The 21,247-nt window shown below is 39.7% G+C and overlaps 1 protein-coding gene across 4 annotated transcripts in view; it reads left to right on the top strand.

Annotated features, from left to right (window-relative positions):
- The window catches only part of MAP3K2 (mitogen-activated protein kinase kinase kinase 2), a 104,739-nt gene that overhangs the window by 25,535 nt on the left and 57,957 nt on the right, over positions 1 to 21,247 (top strand). For 3 of the 4 annotated variants that reach the window (XM_066233127.1, XM_066233128.1, XM_066233129.1), the window contains one exon: positions 20,327 to 20,391. In XM_066233127.1, coding sequence (XP_066089224.1) covers positions 20,388 to 20,391 — 4 coding nt within the window. In that variant the 5' untranslated portion in view covers positions 20,327 to 20,387. Of the gene's footprint in view, positions 1 to 3,277; positions 3,301 to 20,326; positions 20,392 to 21,247 lie in introns of those variants that run through there. The other variant, XM_066233130.1, reaches the window with a different exon arrangement.

Genomic DNA, 21,247 nt, shown 5'->3' with positions numbered 1-21,247 from the left:
TAGATGCATAGATATTTATAATAGTTATATCTTCCTGTTGGATTACTCCCTTTATCATTATGTAGTGGCCTTCTTTATCTCTTACTATATCCTTTGTTTTAAAGTCCAACTTGTCTGATATAAGTATTGCTACCCCAGCTTTTTTTTCATTTCCATTTGCATGAAATGTTTTTTTCCATGCTTTTACCTTCAATCTATGTGTATCTTTTGTTCTAAGGTGTGTCTCTTGTAGACAACATATGTATGGGTCCTGTTTTCTTGTCCACACAGCTACCCTATGTCTTTTGATTGGATCATTTAATCCATTTACGTTTAAGGTTATTATTGATATGTAGTTGTTTATTGCCATTTTCTTCTTCAAAGGTGTATTCCTTTTTTGCTATATTGTTTTCCCACTTTGATCTGTTTACAACAGGCCCATTAACATTTCCTGCAGCATTGGTTTGGTTGTAATGAATTCCTTGAGTTGTTTTTTGTCTGGGAAGTTTTTTATTTCTCCTTCAATTTTAAACAATAGCCTTGCTGGATAAAGTAGTCTTGGTTGTAGGTTCTTGTTCTGCATTACTTTGAATATTTCTTGCCATTCCGTTCTGGCCTCAAGTGTTTCTGTTGAGAAGTTGGATGTCATCCTTATGGGGGCTCCTTTGTAGGTGATTACTTTTTTTTCTCTTGCAGCTTTTAATATTTTCTCTTTATCGCTTAGCTTTGGAATTTTAATTATGATGTGTCTTGGTGTAGGTTTCTTTGGGTTTATCTTTAATGGAGTCCTCTGTGCTTCTTGGACTTGTGAGAGTTTCTCTTGCATTAATTTAGGGAAGTTTTCAGCTATGATATGATTGAACAAAGTCTCTATCCCTTGTTCTTTTTCTTCTTCAGGAACCTCTATGATGCAGATGTTATTTCTCTTCATGGTGTCACAGAGCTCTCTAAGGGTTTCCTCTGACTTTTTGAGTCTCTTTTCTCTGTTTTTCTCTGCTTTCATGCCTTCATTCCAGTTGTCCTCCAACTCGCTGATTCGATCTTCAGCTCTATCTATCCTGTTTTTAATTCCTTCCATTGTGGTCTTTATTTCTGATATTGTATTTGTCATCTCTGACTGATTCTTTTTTATACTTGCTATTTCTTTATTTAGGTGTTCATAATGACCATCCATTGTTGTTCTAAGATCCCTAAGCATCCTTACAATCATTATTTTGAACTCCGCATCTGGAAGTTTATTTCCATATCACTGAGTTCATCTCCTGAAGGTGTCACTTGTGGTTTCATTTGGATTGCACTTCTTTGTTTTCTCATTGTCTGTTTTGGGGTTTTTTATTTGTAGAGTTGGTTGAGTCTAGGCTTGGTGTTGTCTGCCTCCAGTTTTCAATTATTTCTAGGTTTTCTTGGGTTGGTATCAGCTGTTATCTGTAATCCACTTTTGGATTTGGGCAACTTTGAAGTCTTGATTTGTTTGTTTTCAAGGCCTCTTTAGCCAATTGATCTCTCTGGGGGGCAGGGTGTTTTCTCAGCTTCTGTAGGGGGAGGTGTATCTCAGATCTCCATGGAGACCTGATTTACTGCCCCTCCTCCCCACTTCTTGTTTTCAGCTGTGTCTTGTTGCCCTGATTGGAGCGGGATAGATGTCTGGAGATCTCTGATCCGGAAGCAGTTCAGCTCTGTTTTGTGAAAGGTTCAGTCCCTCCCCCAGCTATGGCTGCCTCCAGCATGGATGAGTCAGCTTTTTTAGGTCGTTTCCTTCATTCCTTAGCCCCTCACAGTCTGTCCCTCTCTCTTTCCTTTCCGCTTGGGAGATAAGCTGGTCTTTTCAACACACCTCACTCTCTGGTCGCTAGGCAAGTGGCTGTGAGCAGTAGTTTCTGCTCTTTTCCCTTGTGTGAGATCCCCTCTGGGCTCTCAGCCTCACCCCCCCCCCCCATTCCTGTAAGCAGGGGAGATTCAGGTCCTTCCTACCAGGTTTGTTGTGGCTTCTTCTTTGCTGCTTGGTTTTTGAGTGCTGTTCTTGTAGTTCAGAGTTGGTTTTTCATGCTGATTTTTCCTAAATTGATTTGTATTCCAGTTTGGTGGTGAGAGTTGGGCGTCTGTGCATCTTCCTACTCCGCTGCCATCTTTTCCTCCTCACAAATGTTTTTATTTTGCATTTTTTATATTATAATGTATTGTTGCAGGGAATAAAATGTTTCTTTTATTTATGATATTTTTCAAGTTATTTTTGTCCTCCTTTTCTTATAAAAAAGTTGGTCACCTTAACCTTTAAGGAACTTCCCTCATAGCCATCTATAGCAGCAACGCATCCTGTAAACTTATGCATATTATTATCAATCAATGTGCATTCTGCTCCAGTATATGCTAGAGCCAAGACCCATTGTTTATTTTGGGATGTCCAGTGGATGGTTGGTTCTAAACATGGCCTCTACACCATTCTTACTGAGGGACATTGGTCATTTCCCTAGTCCAGCTGCTTAGCCGCCTCCAATAAAGTGGGAGTGGATGGAGGAGCAGATAGCGCCGCCTGGTTCCCATCTGTGCAAGAGCCCTTCTCAGGTAGTAGTTTCTGAAATTGCTGCTCAGGCTTTAGCCTCTGCCACAGTAATAACCAAAAGAGTTTGTCTGCCTATCAGGTTTCTCTAAAGGTGTGCCTGCCTTAATTAAATCGAACCATAGATGTCAGCGGCAGACCCGATCTGGCCCTTCTCTCTGCACTTATCACCCTTCTTGCTGGTTGCCTGAATATTAGCCAGTCTTCTGTCTCTCTCTCTCTTTCTCCTAAATCCACAATAGCCTGGGCTACTTGATTTGATTGCTGTCAAACCATAAAGTTCAGGATCAACACTAGAAATTTATACTGATTGGGAGAAGACTGTAAAATAATGTCATTCATGCGGGAGGTAAAGAGCTCATTATCAGGCTCTCTGAAATGCTGCATATAAATAGCATTCTTCATTTGTAACTTTCTAATCAATTTCTGTAGCTCTTCTATTGTCTTCCAGTGAGGTGGTGGTGGGGGGCAGATTACCCACATTTGGCCAAGCTCCCTGGCATGCCCTTGTATCCATGTCAGCAAGGAGACTACCTGCTCTTCCTCACACCTCCAGAGAGGCGCTGTCTCAGAGATGGTGGTGTGGTTACTGAGGCTAATTTTCACCTTTCTCCCCTTGTCAGGAGGATACTCCCACAAGCACAGCCTATACGTGTTTCCTAATTTGCCTGACTCGGCTCCAGTCACAAGGAGACCCACAGGGTTCACCTGCTGCGCCTGGAGCTGTTCTGTCTTAATCTTTGTTATTAATCCCAGTCGTGCTTGTAAGTCTGGTGTTTCTCTTCCTTCTCTGGTGAGGGGAAGAAGAGGGCTGAATTTCTCTTGGGGTTCCCAGTCTTGGGATCCCAGTTTGCCTTCACCATGACCACCTGATTTGGTGGTATGGCACTCTTCCCTTGCAGTTTTGCTACCCTGCGGGCTAAGGTTTCTGCCTTCTCATCACTTGCCTGCAAACATTGCAAGAGCTCTTCCGTAGCAGCTGCCTGTGCCAGGCTGGCTTCCCTTTCTAAGTAGAGGTTGGGTAGGGAAAGCCTCATTCTATTGCTTGAAATACAATTCCAGGAAACATTATAAGGGCTCAGGTGACAGAAACAGAGTAAGCATTCACTGCAGGCTTCTACGCTCTCCCTGAAGTTTGCGTGACAGGACCCTGTTTAGAAATGGCTACTAGGTTCATTCTATATCTATCTATCTATCTATCTATCTATCTATCTATCTATCTATCATCTATCTATCTATCTATCATCTATCTATCTGTGTGACAGACAGAGAGAGGGACAGATAGGGACAGACAGGAAGAGAGATGAAAAGCATCAACTCTTTGTTGCAGCACCGTAGTTGTTCATTGATTGCTTTCTCGTATGTGCCTTGACTGGAGGGCTCCAGCCCAGCCAGTGACCCCTTGCTCAAGCCAGCAACCGTGGGGTCATGTCTATGATCCCATGGTCAAGCCAGCAATGCCTCGATAAAGCTGGTGAGCCTGCGCTCAAGCTGGCAACATCAGGGTTTCGAACCTGGGTCCTCTGCGTCCCAGTCCCATACTCTATCCACAGCGCTACCACCTGTTCAGAGGGCTACTAGATTCTTTTTTTTTTTTTTTTTTTTTTTTTTTTTTTTTTATTTTATTTATTCATTTTAGAGAGGAGACAGAGAGGGACAGAGAGAGACAGAGAGAGAGGAGCTGGAAGCATCAACTCCCATATGTGCCTTGACCAGGCAAGCCCAGGGTTTCAAACCAGCGACCTCAGCATTTCCAGGTCGATGCTTTATCCACTGTGCTACCACAGGTCAGGCTACTAGATTCTTTTTAATATTTGAACCCAGTTAGTCATCTAGGAGTCCTTCCTGGTATCATCTTTCTTAGGGTCCACAGTTGGCTGTGCTTTTGGTGTCACTTTTAAGAAATTATTGCCTAATCCAAGGTCATGAAGATTTACACTTCTGTTCCCTTTCAAGAGTTGTATAAATTGAGCTTTCCATTTAGGTCTTTGCTCCATTTTGAATTGGTTTTCACATATTGTGTGAGATTGGGGTCTAACTTTATGTTTTGGCATGTCAATATCTAGTCCAGTACTATTTATTGAATTCTTTATTTATATCCTGGCACCCTTATGAAAAATCATTTGGCCATAGATATTTGAATTTATTTTTGGAATCCCATTTCTATTCCACTAGTCTAGATTCTTATGTCATTAACCCCACTGTTTTGATTGCTATAATTTTTTAGTAAAATTTGAAATCAGAAAGCGTGAATCCTCCCAAGTTTTTTTCCTCCAGTATTTGAGGTTTTTATCTCTATATATGTAAATTAAGGATCAGCTTTTCCATTTCCGCCAAAAAGAAAAAAGCCATTGGAATTTTGATACAGATTACATTGAATCTGGAGATCGCTTAGAGAGTATTGCTGTCTGAAAAGTATTCTTTCAATCCATGAGCCTAGTATGTCTTTCCATATATTGAGATCTGTTTCTAAATAAGAGTGGCAAGACTGGACTGACTACCTTGTCTGTTTTTAATATTAGAGGGCATGCATATAGTCTTTCACAATTAGGTATGATGTTAGCTGTGGTGGATGCCCTTTACCAACTTGAGGAAATTTCTTTCTATTCATAGTATTCAAGTATTAAAAGGCAGTTGTATTTAGGCATGTGCATTTTCTATGTCTATTGAGATGATATTGTTTTTGTCGTTTACTACATTGATTTTTGTATGCTGAACCTACCTTGCTTTTGTGGGTTATATCACACATGCATTGTGTATAATCCTTTTTTTTTTTTTTTATGTTCCAGATTAGTTTTGCTGGTATTTCATTGAGGATTTTTGTATCTATGTTCACAACGGTATTATTGAACTGTAGTTTTTCTCTTGTAATGTTGCTTTCGTTTGGTTATAAGAATACTACTGGCTTCAGTATTCTCTTTTTAAAAAAATATAGTTGGTGATATCTGGTCAGGGGCTTATTTGTGGAAAGTTTTAAAAAATTTTCTATTTCAATCTTTTTTTATATATAATTCTATAGTTTCTAGTAATTTGTTTCATCTAGGTGGTCTAATTTGTTAACATAGTTGTTTATACTATTCTTTTATAATTTTTTTTCTATGAGGTTGGTAATAATGCTACTTCTTTAATTCCTCAGTTTATTATTTGTGTCTTTCCTTTTTTTTCTTGGTTACTCTAGCTAGAAGTTTGTGGATTTTATTGATCTTTTCAGCAAACCATTTTTTTTTTTTTGTTTCATTGATCTTTAAAATTTTCTATTTTTTATTTTATAGTTTCATTTTCACTTTAATTGTTCATTTTCCTTTGGGTTCAGAACATTCTTCTTGATTCAGTGTCATAAGGTAGAAGTTTAGGTTACTGAGTTGAGATCTTGTTTTTTAATATGAACTTTTACAGTTATATATTTCTAAGTTCTACTTTAGGTGCATCCAGTAAGTTTCAGTATGTTTTGTTTTAATTTTTATTTATCTCGAAGTATTTTTTAATTTTCCTTTTGACTTGTTTTTTTGTTGTTGTTTGTTTTCTTGTATTTTTCTGAAGTGAGAAGCAGGAAGGTAGACTCCTCCATGTGCCCGACCAGGATCCACCCGGCACGCCCACCAGGGGCGATGCTCTGCCCCTCCGGGCATAGCTCTGCCGCGACCAGAGCCACTCTAGCGCCTGGGGCAGAGGCCAAGGAGCCATCCCCAGTGCCCGGGCCATCTTTGCTCCAATGGAGCCTTGGCTGCAGGAGGGGAAGAGAGAGACAGAGAGGAAGGAGGGGGGATGGAGAAGCAAATGGGTGCTTCTCCTATGTGCCCTGACCGGGAATTGAACCCGGGTCCCCCGCACGCCAGGCTGACGCTCTACCGCTGAGCCAACCGGCCAGGGCAATTCTTCTGTTATTAATTTATAATTTCATTACAGTTGCCAGGGAACATAATTCATATGACTTCAGCCCATTTGTAATTACTGTGATTAGTTTTATTGCCTTAACTTTTGGTGTCCGGGAAAAATGTATTCCTTGCATTTGAGAAGAATATGTTTCCATCTATTATTTTTAAATTGTCTACTTTTATATCTGTCATTTTTTTCTTTACATATTTGAAAGTGTTATGTACATACATATTTATAATTACTATATCTTGTTGATGAGTTGGCCTTTTAATTATAAATATTTTTCTTTGTCTCTAATAACAATTTTATACTGTGTTCTATTTTATCTGCTATTATCACAGCCACTCCCAAGTATCTCTTGGCACTGTTTGCATGGTCTGTTTTTCCCCAGCTTTTTATTTTCAGCATATTTGTCTTTGAAGTTAAAGTCTTTCTGTTATAGTTGGGTCATGTTTTTAAAATTTATTCTGCTACTCTCTGTCTTCTGAATGATTTGTACATTTCATTTCTATTTAATGTAATTACAAATAAAGTAGGATTACATCTATCATTTCTTATTTTATTTTCTGTGTTTTGTGTTTTTTGTTCCTTTCTTCATTACTGCCTTCTTTTGTGTTAGGTATTTTTAGTATGCTATGTTAGTTCTCTTATTTTTTTTTGCTATTTAAAAATTATACTTTTTAATGGTTGACCTGTGATTAAAATTAAGGTGTCAGATAAAACAATGTATCTTGACTCAATATCAGCTTACACAGTGGTGTACAGTCTTCTTTTTATATAATTTCATCTTGCCTCTTTCCTTTGTGCTGTTATTGTTGTACAAATTGTATCTTTATGTATTGTATGCCCAACAACACAATTATGATTATTGCTTTATGCAGTTTCTTTAAATTTGTGTATTAGTTTCCTGTTGCTGCTTGTGTAGAAAAGAGTTAACATAGCAGGCCTCACTGCTTATCTGAATGAACTACCAGTGAGGTTCACTCTTGACTTTCATCTGAGAACTTGGATTTCAGAAGGGTTCCCACCTGCATAACTGCTAAGCATGGCTTACTATGCTTCTGTTGCTTACAAACAATATAGTTTATGCTGAACACCAATTTTTTGTCTGGGAATCTGAAATTTTGGTATGTGCTAGGCATAAGGTGTCTATATAATCAGCCCCTATATTTTGAGTTCTTTGGGTTCCTCTAGCAAGTCATTGAAACTGAGTGGTCTTAAATACTCCCTAAATATTGCTCTAACAGATTCCGACAAATTTGGTGGCTTAAAACAACTTATTATCTTACAGTTTTGGAAGAAATCTGAAATGAGTTTTAGTGGGCTAAAATCAAGGTGCCAGCATTGATGTGTTCTTTCAGGAAGTTCTAGAGGAGAATTCATTTTCTTGCTTTTTCCACTTTCTGGAAGCTTTCTTCATTCATCCACTTATGGCCACCTTGAATGTTGGTGGCCCATGCTAGGAGGTTTACATTGGATTCAGGCAGACAGTAGAGGAACTGAGCTGGAAAGTATTGGGCCATTCCCATTTAATAGATTCCCATAACAGTGGACGAGCTAACAGGCAGGGAAAAACTGCTTCTCATGGCAGCAAGCAAATGAACAGCAAAATGGCCCCTCGTAGTGGTGGGCAAGCAATTGTCAGTCTTCCCTGAGGGCAAGCCCCTTAGCCTTATGTAAGCTATACACATGCAGCTTTGCCACATGCGTATGCACTAATCATGCAAAAGGCAAGCGAGCAAGCCTAATATAGCTGTTTTTCCTAAATTTCACGACTTTAGGGTTGCTTGCCTTGAAATCTATGTGATAGGTATCTTCCGTAATGGTTCCTGTGTGAGGAGTGAAGTCCATTACATCACAGAAATAGTACAAACTATAGCAACCAAGTTACACAAGCTATACCAATAATGACAGTAATTACAAAGTTGCTTTTCACAATTTCTCTCTGAGGACTCTTTCCAGGGAGTTAACCGGAGGCCCACGTCTAGCCCCCTACCCCATGGTGTCAACAAGGCCACCCATTGTAGGTGGGGGGGTTTGTACAGTCCCGGGCCATGTCCATTGAAGAAAATGTTCTTGGTGCATCCCTGCAACTAGATGGGAGCAGCTGCATGGTGCAAGAGGGCCTCCACAGGTGCTGAGCCCCTTGTCAGGGTCTCACACTGTCCACACGTGGCATGTTCATCCAGCGAGGGAGCTAGTGTCCCCCCCCCCTCCCCCGGTTGTAGTCCCTCCTTCAAGAGTTCATTACATTGCTCAATGATCAGTCCATGATAGACGACATCCCAGTTGTCTGTGCAAATCACCAAAGTTGAAGGTTCATTACAGGCAACTAACCATACATCTCTTTATTAACAGACCTCAGTGCTTTTCCATAAGCACTCTGTCCATTGCCACAAGCCCCTTCCAAACCCCTTGGAGACCAGGTCCTGGTGGCAAAATGAGTTTAAGGCATTATATACTAGCTTGCTTGCTTTCTTTAAATACATTTTGTAAATTAAGACAAAATGGTTCTTTTTAATGAAAGATGCATGATGTAATTTAAACACATTTAAGGCCTGTGCTGTTCTCTTAGCTGAACCTTGCAGCTATGCAACATGAGCCTCAGCTATTTTTTTTTTTGGTAGCTGCGGGGCAACCTGCATCTCCCCGCTTTTTCAGAGGCTGGAACCTCTGTTTTGGTTCAAGCTGCTGCCAAAGCTCTAATAGGCCTCTATTAGACCTGCTATTTAATTTCTCTCTGTCTGCTCCAGAGGCAATTAAATCTACCCATATCTGTGTTTGGGTAACCTCTACCAGCCCATTTCTCTTGTTAGTTGGAGGGTCAGCATGGGCAGCAGCCCACACAGCCTTATGATGCTGTGCTGCCTCCACCTCCCCCAAATCTGCCACCATCTGTTAATGGGGTGCCCCAGATAGGGGCTCAACATAGCTACTAGTGACCCCAAAACAGCTAACAATATGCTACAGAGAATAAGGTCCCTCATTTCTGCTGTGAATACTTTCTTATTTGGCCCACAGGATCTCAGGTTGAAAGCAGCATTCTTCATACCCAGTTTCTTAAGGATCTGCTGCAGTTTAGTATATAACTGCCTCTGACCCAGTGCTCCTGGCAAGTCTCCAGCATTCTGCCAGATCGTATGAATGGCAGCCATCACCCATTCTGACAGGGTATGATTTCCTGGGTTGTCATGGCAGTTTTGAAGGCGCTGCCTTGAGGAGTGCATGGTAATGGCAGCTAATTTCTCCATCTCTGCTCCATAGAGCACAATACCATCCACCCCTACATCCCACAACTGCAGCAACCAAGCTGCCAGAAAGTTGGTGGGTTTCGGTCTAAATTTCGCCCCTAACACTATATCAACTCTGTATGGGTATAGGGCCCAACCACAGAGTGCTCCACTACTTGCAGAGGGTGTTGTACCTGCCCCTATGGCACTCTTGGCTGATCAGTTTTTACTTTTTGGGTGACCACTGGCTGGTTTCTTGAGTCTGCTGATGGAAGTTTCAGCTCAAACCTCCTCTTCCTCAGAGGAGTTGGAAATGCCTGCTACCACCAACTCAGAGTCACTTTGCCTACACGAATGCAGCTCCTTCTTCAGCACCCGCTTCAGCTCTTGTGGCTTCCAGCTCTCAGCCTAACACTGAAACTCAGGCTCTTGAACCTGTAGCTGTGTCTCTAATAACTGCTTATGCCAGTGTTCAGCTTCTTGGGCAAACTGGAGCTCTCAAACTCGGGTGGCCTCTTGCATAGAGCTTTCAGTTTTTTTTTGCAGGGCTGTAAAAAACACTCAGCCCAAGACCCCCAACAAGGTAACTACAGGGAACCATGTGCTTAAGAATTGCTACCCCTCTATCCCACCATTCAGGGGTGTTGGTGGCTCCATACTGATCTGATCCTAATCCTGCCCACTATGCCAGATATAATGCCGGTGACCAAGGCCAGGCAGGTCACATTGGATTCAGGGAGACAGTAGAGGAACTGTGGAGCCGGAAAGCATTGGGCCATGCCCGTTTAATAGATTCTTGCAGTGGCAGATGAGCAAACAGGCAGGGGAAAATGCTTCTCATGGCAGCAGGCAAATGAACAGCAAAACGGCCCCTTGCAGTTGTGGGCGAGCGCTCAGCAATTTGCCCTGGTGGCAAGTGCCTGTAGCCTTACATAGACTAAACACATGTGGCTCTGCCATGTGCTCATGTGTTAATCATGCAAAGTGCAAGCAACGAAGTGTAACACAGCTTTTCCCCTACACCATGCCATTCCATTTGCAAAGCTAACAGTGACTAGGCAAGTCTTTGTTATGCAGCATGACTCAAACACTCAACTTTCCTTATTGTTTCTGTCATAAGGACCACTATGATTATGTGCGGTTCAACCAAATAATCCAGGTTAATCTTCACATCTTTAATTACTTTTTTTAGCAAGAGAGACAGGGACAGAGAGGGACAGACAGGTAGGAAGGGAAGAGATGAGGAGCATCAGTTCTTTGTTGCGACACCTTCGTTGTTCATTGATTGCTTTCTCATATGTGCCTTGATGGGGGCGGGGAGGGGGCTTCAGCAGAGCAGGTGACCCCATGCTCAAGCCAGAGTCCATGAGGTCATGTCTATAATCCCATGCTCAAGCCAGTGACTCTGCACTCAAGCTGGTGAGCCCGTGCTCAAGCTGGATGAGCCTGTGCTCAAGCCAGATGAGTCTGTGGTTAAGCTGGAAACCTTGGGGTTTTGAATGTGGTTCTTCTGCTCCCCAGTCCGATGCTCTATCCACTGTGCCACCGCCTGATCAGGCATGATTTCTTTATTTTCCTGTATATGGAATCATGCTGTCCTTGTATGATTCATGAATTTTCTTGAAAACTGGACATTTTAAATATAGCATGCCACCTTGGAAATCAGATTCTCCTCCCTTCCCAATTATTTTTGTTTGTTTATTCTTATTTATTCATATAGTGGTTTTAAGAACTAAATTTTTTTTTTAATAAATTTTTATTAATGGTAATGGGATGACATTAATAAATCAGGGTACATATATTCAAAGAAAACATGTCTAGGTTATTTTGTCATCAAATTATGTTGCAAACCCCTCGCCCAAAGTCAGATTGTCCTCCGTCACCCTCTATCTAGTTCTCTGTGCCCCTCCCCCTCCCCCTAACTCTCTCCCTCCCTCCCTCCCATGTCCTCCCTCCCCCCCCCCCTTGGTAACCACCACACTCTTGTCCATGTCTCTTAGTCTCATTTTTATGTTCCACCAATGTATGGAATCATGTAGTTCTTGTTTTTTTCTGATTTACTTATTTCATTCCTTATAATGTTATCAAGATCCCACCATTTTGCTGTAAATGATCTGATGTCATCATTTCTTATGGCTGAGTAGTATTCCATAGTGTATATGTGCCACATCTTCTTTATCCAGTCTTCTATTGAAGGGCTTTTTGGTTGTTTCCATGTCTTGGCCACTGTGAACAGTGCTGCAATGAACATGGGGCTACATGTGTCTTCACGTATCAATGTTTCTGAGGTTTTGGGGTATATACCCAGTAGAGGGATTGCTGGGTCATAAGGTACTTCTATTTGCAGTTTTTTGAGGAACCACCATACTTTCCTCCATAATGGTTGTACTACTTTACAGTCCCACCAACAGTGAATGAGGGTTCCTTTTTCTCCACAGCCTCTCCAACATTTGCTATTACCCGTCTTGTTGATAATAGCTAATCTAACAGGAGTGAGGTGGTATCTCATTGTAGTTTTGATTTGCATTTCTCTAATAACTAATGAAGCTGAGCATCTTTTCATATATCTGTTGGCCATTTGTATCTCTTCCTGGGAGAAGTGTCTATTCATGTCCTCTTCCCATTTTTTTATTGGATTGTTTGTTTGTTTGTTGTTGAGTTTTATGAGTTCTTTGTAAATTTTGGATATTAGACCCTTATCTGAGCTGTCGTTTGAAAATATCAGTTCCCATATAGTTGGCTGTCTGTTTATTTTGATATCAGTTTCTCTTGCTGAGCAAAAACTTTTAATTCTGATGTAGTCCCATTCATTTATCTTTGCCTTCACTTCTCTTGCCATTGGAGTCAAGTTCATAAAATGTTCTTTAAAACCCAGGTCCATGATTTTAGTACCTATGTCTTCTTCTATGGACTTTATTGTTTCAGGTCTTATATTTAGGTCTTTGATCCATTTTGAATTAATTTTAGTACACGGGGACAGGCTGTAGTTGAGTTTCATTCTTTTGCATGTGGCTTTCCAGTTTTCCCAACACCATTTGTTGAAGAGGCTTTCTTTTCTCCATTGTGTGTTGTTGGCCCCTTTATCAAAGATTATTTGACCATATATATGTGGTTTTATTTCTGGGCTTTCTATTCTGTTCCATTGGTCTGAGTGTCTATTTTTTTGCCAATACCATGCTGTTTTGATTATCGTGGCCCTATAATATAGTTTAAAGTCAGGTATTGTAATGCCCCCAGCTTCATTCTTTCTCCTTAGGATTGTTTTGGCTATTCGGGGTTTTTTATAGTTCCATATAAATCTGATGATTTTTTGTTCCATTTCTTTAAAAAATCTCATAGGGATTTTGATGGGAATTGCATTAAATTTGTATATTGCTTTGGGTAATATGGCCATTTTGATTATATTTATTCTTCCTATCCAAGAACAAGGAATATTTTTCCATCTCATTGTATCTTTTTCGATTTCCCTTAACAATGCTTTGTAATTTTCATTATATAGGTCCTTTACGTTCTTTGTTATGTTTATTCCTAGGTATTTTATTTTTTTTGTTGCAATCGTGAAGGGGATTATTTTTTTGAGTTCGTTTTCTAATATTTCATTGTTGGCATATAGAAAGGCTATGGACTTTTGTATGTTAATTTTGTATCCTGCGACCTTACTGTATTGGTTTATTGTTTCTAATAATCTTTTTGTGGAGTCCTTCGGGTTTTCGATGTATAGGATCATATCATCAGCAAAAAGTGATAGCTTTACTTCTTCTTTTCTGATATGGATGCCTTTTATTTCTTTGTCTTGTCTGATTGCTCTGGCCAGAACTTCTAGCACCACGTTGAATAAGAGTGGAGAGAGTGGACAACCCTGTCTTGTTCCTGATTTAAGGTAGAAAGTCCTCAGTTTTATGCCGTTTAATAGGATGTTGGCTGATGGTTTATCATATATGGCCTTTATCATGTTGAGATATTTTCCTTCTATACCCATTTTGTTGAGAGTCTTAAACATAAAATTGTGTTGTATTTTATCAAAAGCCTTTTCTGCATCTATTGATAAGATCATGTGGTTTTTGTTCTTTGTTTTGTTGATATGGTGTATTACGTTAACCGTTTTGCGTATGTTGAACCATCCTTGAGATTCTGGGATGAATCCCACTTGATCATGATGTATTATTTTTTTAATATGTTGTATTCGGTTTGCCAGTATTTTGTTTAGTATTTTGGCATCTGTATTCATTAGAGATATTGGTCTGTAGTTTTCTTTCTTTGTGCCATCCTTGCCAGGTTTTGGTATGAGGGTTATGTTGGCCTCATAAAATGTGTTTGGAAATATTGCTTCTTCTTCAATTTTTTGGAAGATTTTGAGTAGAATAGGAACCAAGTCTTCTTTGAATGTTTGATAGAATTCACTAGTATAACCGTCTGGGCCTGGACTTTTATTTTTGGGGAGATTTTTAATAGTTTTTTCTATTTCCTCCCTGCTGATTGGTCTGTTTAGGCTTTCTGCTTCTTCATGACTCAGTCTAGGAAGGTTGTATTGTTCTAAGAATTTATCCATTTCTTCTAGATTGTTGTGTTTGGTGGCATATAATTTTTCATAGTATTCTACAATAATTCTTTGTATATCTATGATGTCTGTGGTGATCTCTCCTCTTTCATTTTGGATTTTATTTATTTGAGTCCTGTGTCTTTTTTCCTTGGTGAGTCTTGCCAAGGGTTTGTCAATTTTGTTGATCTTTTCAAAGAACCAGCTCCTTGTTTTATTGATTTTTTCTATAGTTTTTCTGTTCTCTATTTCATTTATTTCTGCTCTGATTTTTATTATCTCCTTTTTTCGGCTGGTTTTGGGTTGTATTTGTTCTTCTTTTTCTAGTTCCTTAAGGTGTGACGTTAAGTGGTTTACTTCGGCTCTCTCTTGTTTGTTCATATAGGCCTGAAGTGATATGAACTTTCCTCTTATTACTGCTTTTGCTGCATCCCAGAGATTCTGATATGTCGTATTTTCATTTTCATTTGTCTGTATATATCTTTTGATTTCTGTGCTTATTTCTTCTTTGACCCATTCATTTTTTAGAAGTATGTTGTTTAGTTTCCACATTTTTGTGGGTTTTTCCCCCTCTTTTTTGCAGTTGAATTCTAGTTTCAAGGCTTTATGATCAGAAAATATGCTTGGTACAATTTCAATGTTTCTAAATTTGCTGATATTGTCTTTGTGGCCCAACATATGGTCAATTCTTGAGAATGTTCCATGTACACTAGAGAAAAATGTATACTCTGTCGCTTTGGGATGAAGTGTCCTGTAGATGTCTATCATATCCAGGTGTTCTAGTATTTCGTTTAAGGCCACTATATCTTTATTGATTCTCTGTTTGGATGACCGATCTAGAGCCGTCAGCGGTGTATTGAGGTCTCCAAGTATGATTGTATTTTTGTTAGTTTTTGTTTTAAGGTCAATAAGTAGCTGTCTCATATATTTTGGTGCTCCTTGGTTTGGTGCATATATATTAAGGATTGTTATGTCTTCTTGATTCAACTTCCCCTTAATCATTATGAAATGACCATTTTTGTCTCTGAGTACTTTTTCTGTCTTGTAGTCAGCATTATTAGATATGAGTATTGCTACGCCTGCTTTTTTTTGGGTGTTGTTTGCTTGGAGTATTGTTTTCCAGCCTTTCACTTTGAATTTGTTTTTATCTTTGTTGCTTAGATGTGTTTCTTGTAGGCAGCATATAGTTGGATTTTCTTTTTTAATCCATTCTGCTACTCTGTGTCTTTTTATTGGTAAGTTTAATCCATTTACATTTAGTGTAATTATTGACACTTGTGGGTTCCCTACTGCCATTTTATAAATGGCAGTTTTCTGTTAGTTTTGTATCTAGTTTGATTCTTCTCTTTTGTTTTTCTATCATTTGTTTTTGTTTGTTTGTGTTCCATACTTCTTTCCTCTGTTGCTACCTTTTTTAAGTCAAGTGTTTTTGTGGTGGTTTTTTTAAGGGTGGTTACCATTAAGTAATGAAAAGGGTACCTACCATATTCATTGTAGTACCCTATCTTATAAGTATTTCTGCACTTCATCATCCTTTGCTACTGTTAATCTCCATCCTCTCCCTCCTTTTTTTCCTTTGTTGTCACAGTTTAAGTTTGGTTTTATTGTGTTCTTGGTGGAGCTGTTACTTGTGGTGTTGTTTTCTTTTGTTCTTTGAATCTGGTTGGAAAACCCCCTTTAGTATTTCCTGGAGTGGGGGCTTTCTGTTGATAAATTCTCTCATCTTTTCTGTATTTGTGAATGTTTTTATATCTCCTTCATACTTGAAGGATAGCTTTGATGGGTATAGTATTCTTGGCTGAAAGTTCCTCTCTTTCAGGGCTTTAAATATTGGGGTCCACTCTCTTCTAGCTTGTAGAGTTTCTGCTGAGAAATCTGATGATAATCTAATAGGCCTTCCTTTATATGTTGTACTCTTCTTTTCCCTGGCTGCCTTGAGAATTTTTTCTTTGTCATTGGTTTGTGCCATCTTTATTATGATGTGCCTTGGAGTGGGTTTGTTGGGGTTAAGAAAACTTGGTGTTCTGTTTGCTTCTTGAATTTGAGGCTTTAGTTCCTTCCACAGGCTTGGGAAGTTCTCGTCTATTATTTGTTTGAGTATATTCTCCATTCCATTTTCTTTCTCTTCTCCCTCTGATATACCTATTATTCTTATGTTATTCTTTCTGATGGAGTCAGACAATTCCTGTAGGGCTTTCTCGTTTTTTATTATTTTTGAGTCTCTTTCTTCTTCTCTCTGTTGTGCCTCAAGTTGTTTGTCTTCTATTTCACTAATCCTATCTTCAATCTGGGCTGTTCTGTTAGCTAAGCTTGTTACCTCATTTTTCAGCTTGTGAATTGAGTTTTTCATTTCTGTTTGATTTGTTTTTATAGTTTCAATTTCCTTGGTAATATATTCTTTGTGTTCATTGAGTTGTTTTCTGATCTCCCTATATTGCCTTTCTGTGTTTTCTTGTATATCTTTGAGTATTTTTAAGATTTCTATTTTAAATTCTCTGTCATTTAGCTCCAAGGCTTCCAATATGTTAAGTCTTTTCTCCATAGATTTTTCCACATCTATTTGTGTTACCTCTCTTTCTTTTGTATCCATAATATTCGATTTCCTCTTTCTTATTGGCATCTGAGGGTCGTCTTATTGATAGCACTAATTAGAATTAATAAAGAGTAAAAAGTAAAAAAAAAAAAAAAAAGGTAAAACACCCCACAAAAAAAAACAGTAATAATTTATTATTTCCCCCTTTTTTTCTCTCTTCTCTTTCCCTCCTCTCCCCTCCTCAGGGAAATATCGTGCCTATAATGGAGGGCCTGATTTGGGGTGAAGAGTTCAAGGGGCAAATAAAAGGGAATAGGGACCTACTAAATGCAAAAAAAAAAAAAAAAGGGAAGAAAATCTTAGACAAGCATAAGATGATTTGCTTGTAAGTGATGGTCAACTAAGAGATATAATGAGAGGGATAAGAGGGAACCAGAAAAAAGGACCAAAAAAGAATAATAAAGAAGAAAAAATAAAAATAATAAGTAAAAATCTGTTGTATTAAGTGGAGCGAAGACTAAATACAATGGAGACCTTGGGTTGGGAGGACCCAGAATGCCACAAAAATAAACAAACAAGAAAAAAAAAATAAAAACAAAAGCAAAAAAGAGAAATAAAGCCAAAAAAAAGCCTTGAGTCCCAAATTAACTAATTTGTTCGTGATTTAGGATTATATGGGAGGAAAGTAAAATGAGAAAAGAAAAAACGAATAGAAAGGAAAAAATAAGAAAAAGAGAAAAACAAAGGAAGAAATAAAATAGGAAGAGAAAAAAACAAAATAAAGCAAGACAAAAAAAAAAAAAAAAGAGAGAGTGAGAGTTAAGTGTTTTGGAGTATAACCTTAAAGGAGGGTGAGGATAAAGAAGAAAAATAAAATGCAACACTCATGGGTAGTGTAGTTCAAGAAAGGGGAAGTATAAGATGGGCAGAGAATAGAAGGACCGAGGTGGAGGAAATAAAGGCAAAAAGAAGAAACAAACAACAACAAAAAAAATTAGTGGATCAAGTTGTAAAGTCTGTGGGTTTTTCTTGATTTTGAAGGGTTAACTTCTTCCTTTTTCTTTTCTCTTCCTCTTCCTGGTCGGTGACTCTGTACCCCAGGCTCTGCCCCTGTGTCACTCTTAGGTAGGGATTTGCAGTTGATGGGATTCTATGGCAATGTCATATAATTGGCTTTAGTCTTGCTGGAAGTAAAGGCTTGTTGGCGTTTGCAGGGTCCAACGATGAGAGAGTTTGCTTTCCTGGATTCTCTCTCCTAGTCCCCCCTTTCTGAAGTAGCAGCCTGGTGATCCAGCTATAAGGCTGCAACTGCTTCTGCCTGGGGAGTAAGAGGCTCAAAGAGCTGGGAAATCCCCACTCTATCCCCACTCAGTGCAAGGCTTTGGGAAAGGCTCTGAGAGTCAGGGCCTCCAGTGTAATCAGGCGGGGGTGGGAGTCAATTGTTGTCAAGGTGACTGTTCAGCGCCTATCATTTAGTTGGACCTCTCAACCCAGGCTTTCCACACTTTGTAGCCTGTTTTTGCAGGGAAGAAGAGGCACTAGTCTCTGCTTACGACTAGTGTAGTATAGACCTTATTATCTGCCAAGTCCTTCTTGTTAGCGTTTATCCCTGAATATGGAGGCTCTATCAATCAGAAGTTGCCCCCGCCCCTTTAGCGAGAGGCACTAAAAAATATCACGCCTCTTGTCTTGGATCGCTGAACTGAGAGAGATCTTATCAATTAGAACTGAGGGTGCGCAGATTTTATGGGTTAAGCTAATTTCAGTGATTGGGTCGCATCTGTGCTTCCGAAGGTATTTTAGGCTGCCTGCGCGCGCCCCTCCCCCAAGGCTTGATTGTTAGCTTGAATGGCTGGGTGAGGTGCCCCGCCCACGGAGAGAATCTCCCAAGCCTCTCCCGCTGGCCCCCCGCCGCTGGCGCTGGACCGCACCAGGCGCAGGATAATGGAGCCCCCTGGGTGTGCGGGCCAGCAGGGCGCCCTGGGCGTGTGGAATGCCCAAGGCACGCGTGCGAATGGGGCGCTCCGGGCACCGGTGGCGCTGGGATCGTCAGCGGTGCTCAACCGGACCGGGCGTGCGCGCGGCTGCTCGCGGTGGCTCGCGGCGAGGGCTCGCAGCGGCTCGCGGCGGTGGCTCGCAGTTCCCAAGTATATGGGCTGACTCACCACAGGCGCACTTCCTTGCGGTTTGAAAGAACGTCCCTGTGGTAGATTCCTCCACACCCTCGTCTCTCAGATTCAAGTGATAACAGTCCTTTCGCTATCAGTTTGTGTGGAACTCCGGAATGCTCCGAGGATAAATTTTTCTGTTTCTAGTTGATAAATTTGTTGTGATTTAGGGGAGAGCTGTCGGACGCGCTGCTCACGGCGCCATTTCCGTGACGTCACTAAGAACTAAATTTTTAAAGTCCATATTTTTTGTTGTGTGTGGTGACTGAAGACTGCTCAATTAGTTTAATTATTAATTAGAGATTTCCTTAGATGCCTAGAACCAATAAGTCTCACAGGTTTTTTTGAGAAGCTCTCTGGTGTGTGTTGGGGCTGGCCTTCAGCATTCTTCTAGGCATTCACAATTCCACTTATGTCAATTTACTGCTGTACAGAGAGCCTCAAGGTTAGCTAGAGGTGAAAGCCTCAGGACCTTCCTAGGCCTTTCTTCAGTATGCAACAGCCTGGACATTTCTGTGACTTCTAGCTACCTAGGAATCTGTTGGAGCTTCTCAAAGGTTTCTATTGACATCTCGTTCCTCAGCTTTTCTTAAAAAATTTTTTTTTCTTAACATTGTTTTGCCCCCAACTGTTTTCCCCTTCCTTAGACAGTTGAAATAATATAATAATTTCCTGATTGGTTTTTAACAAATACCCCAAGCTTTTTGCACTGGAAGAGCTTTGAGTTGGGTTAAATAAAGATAGCCTTTCAAATGGGGTTTACCTTCCTACTACTGGAGAGGTCAGTCAGATAATGACAATTTTGGGAGAGTTGGACTTTGAAGGCATTCCTGCCCCATTCTGTCCTCTCCCATGGCTTCCCCGCTGCTCGTTTTCATGGTGACTCTAGACTGTTGGTTTACCTTGTTGCTCTGGAGCTGGGAGTAGAGGGCAGGGGGATGGGAATAGGAGCCCTCAGAAACACCACAAGCCTCCCTCTTTGTATTGAGTTACTTACATGCTGCCTAGATGGGTGCAAGCCTTTGGTTATAGAGTTCTGAAAAAGCTGATTGTGATAATTTTTTCCTTTATGGAAGAGATACGTTTTGTAGGTCTTTACTGTTTTTGTTGAAGCTCTCTCTTTTGTCTCTAAACATTACTTTTTTACTTACTTTATTTCTGCCATTGTCCTGTAGGAATTTGACTTGACTAGATTATCTTAAAATTTTTGACTCTTAAAAATTATTTTTTTAGCTTAGATAGACAAAAGCCTGAAAAATACTGAGTTAAACTTAATATAAAATAATAATGATTTTTTTGGTTCATTCTCAGTAATTGAGTGGGAAAATTAAGGAACTCTTCAGCAAAATGTATAAAGTATTAATATTGTATGTTTCTCATTGATGTTTTTTATACTGCCTCTTCTGTTTCTTCTCATTTTTGTTTGTTTTTTACCTCGTAATGCAGTCAAGAATGCTGATGGAAGAACCATTTCCCTAATTTTCAGACTGTTGAGCTGGTTGCCATAATGGGTGAGTTCAAACTAAAAGAATTTTCTGTCTATAATCATAGGATAAAATAAGAGAGAAAAAGCTTTCTCTGTGTGCATGATACACTTGCAGCCACTATGGGAAACAGTATGGAGGTTCCTCAAAACATTAAAAATGTAACTACCTAACGACCAGAGATTTTACTTTTGGATAATATACTGAAGAAACTCAAAACACTAATTCAAAAGAATATTTGCCCCACTATATTCATTGCATTATTTACAGTAGCCAAACTATGAAAGCATTCTAAGTGCGCTTCAGTAAATGAGTGGGTAAAAAGACACACACACACACACACACACACACACACACACACACGAAATATTACTCAGCCATAAAAAGGAATGACACGTTACCATTTGTGACAGCATGGATGGACCTAGAGTATATAGTGCTGAGTGAAATAGGTCAGACAAAGACAAGTACTGTACCATACAATTTTACTTATGTGTAGAATCTAACGAACAGTATAAGTGAACAAAGAGTGACTCGTAGATACAAAGAACAGACTGATGGTTGTCAGGAGGGGGTTTGGGGTACTGGGTGAAAAAGGTGAGGAAGTGAGAAGTACAGATTGGCAGTTACAGATTAGTCACATTGCTGTAGGGATGTAAAGTACATCACAGGGAATATAGTTAACACTAGTGTAATAATGATGTATGGTGTCAGGTGGATACTGGAAACATCAGGGGGAACACTGTGTATATGATTATCTATAATCATTGTGCTGCACACCTTTAAAACAAAATAATGAATGTAAAATGTAATTGAAAATAATTAAAAAGATAAAGATGTAAGGTGTAATAGATTTTCACTCAAAGCATGTCTTATATTAATT

The sequence above is a fragment of the Saccopteryx bilineata genome, chromosome 5 (assembly GCF_036850765.1).
Source record: "Saccopteryx bilineata isolate mSacBil1 chromosome 5, mSacBil1_pri_phased_curated, whole genome shotgun sequence".
In the NCBI taxonomy this organism is placed as follows: Eukaryota; Metazoa; Chordata; class Mammalia; order Chiroptera; family Emballonuridae; genus Saccopteryx; species Saccopteryx bilineata.
Note: the sequence above shows the minus strand (reverse complement) of the source record. Positions and strands in the feature narration are given on the sequence as shown.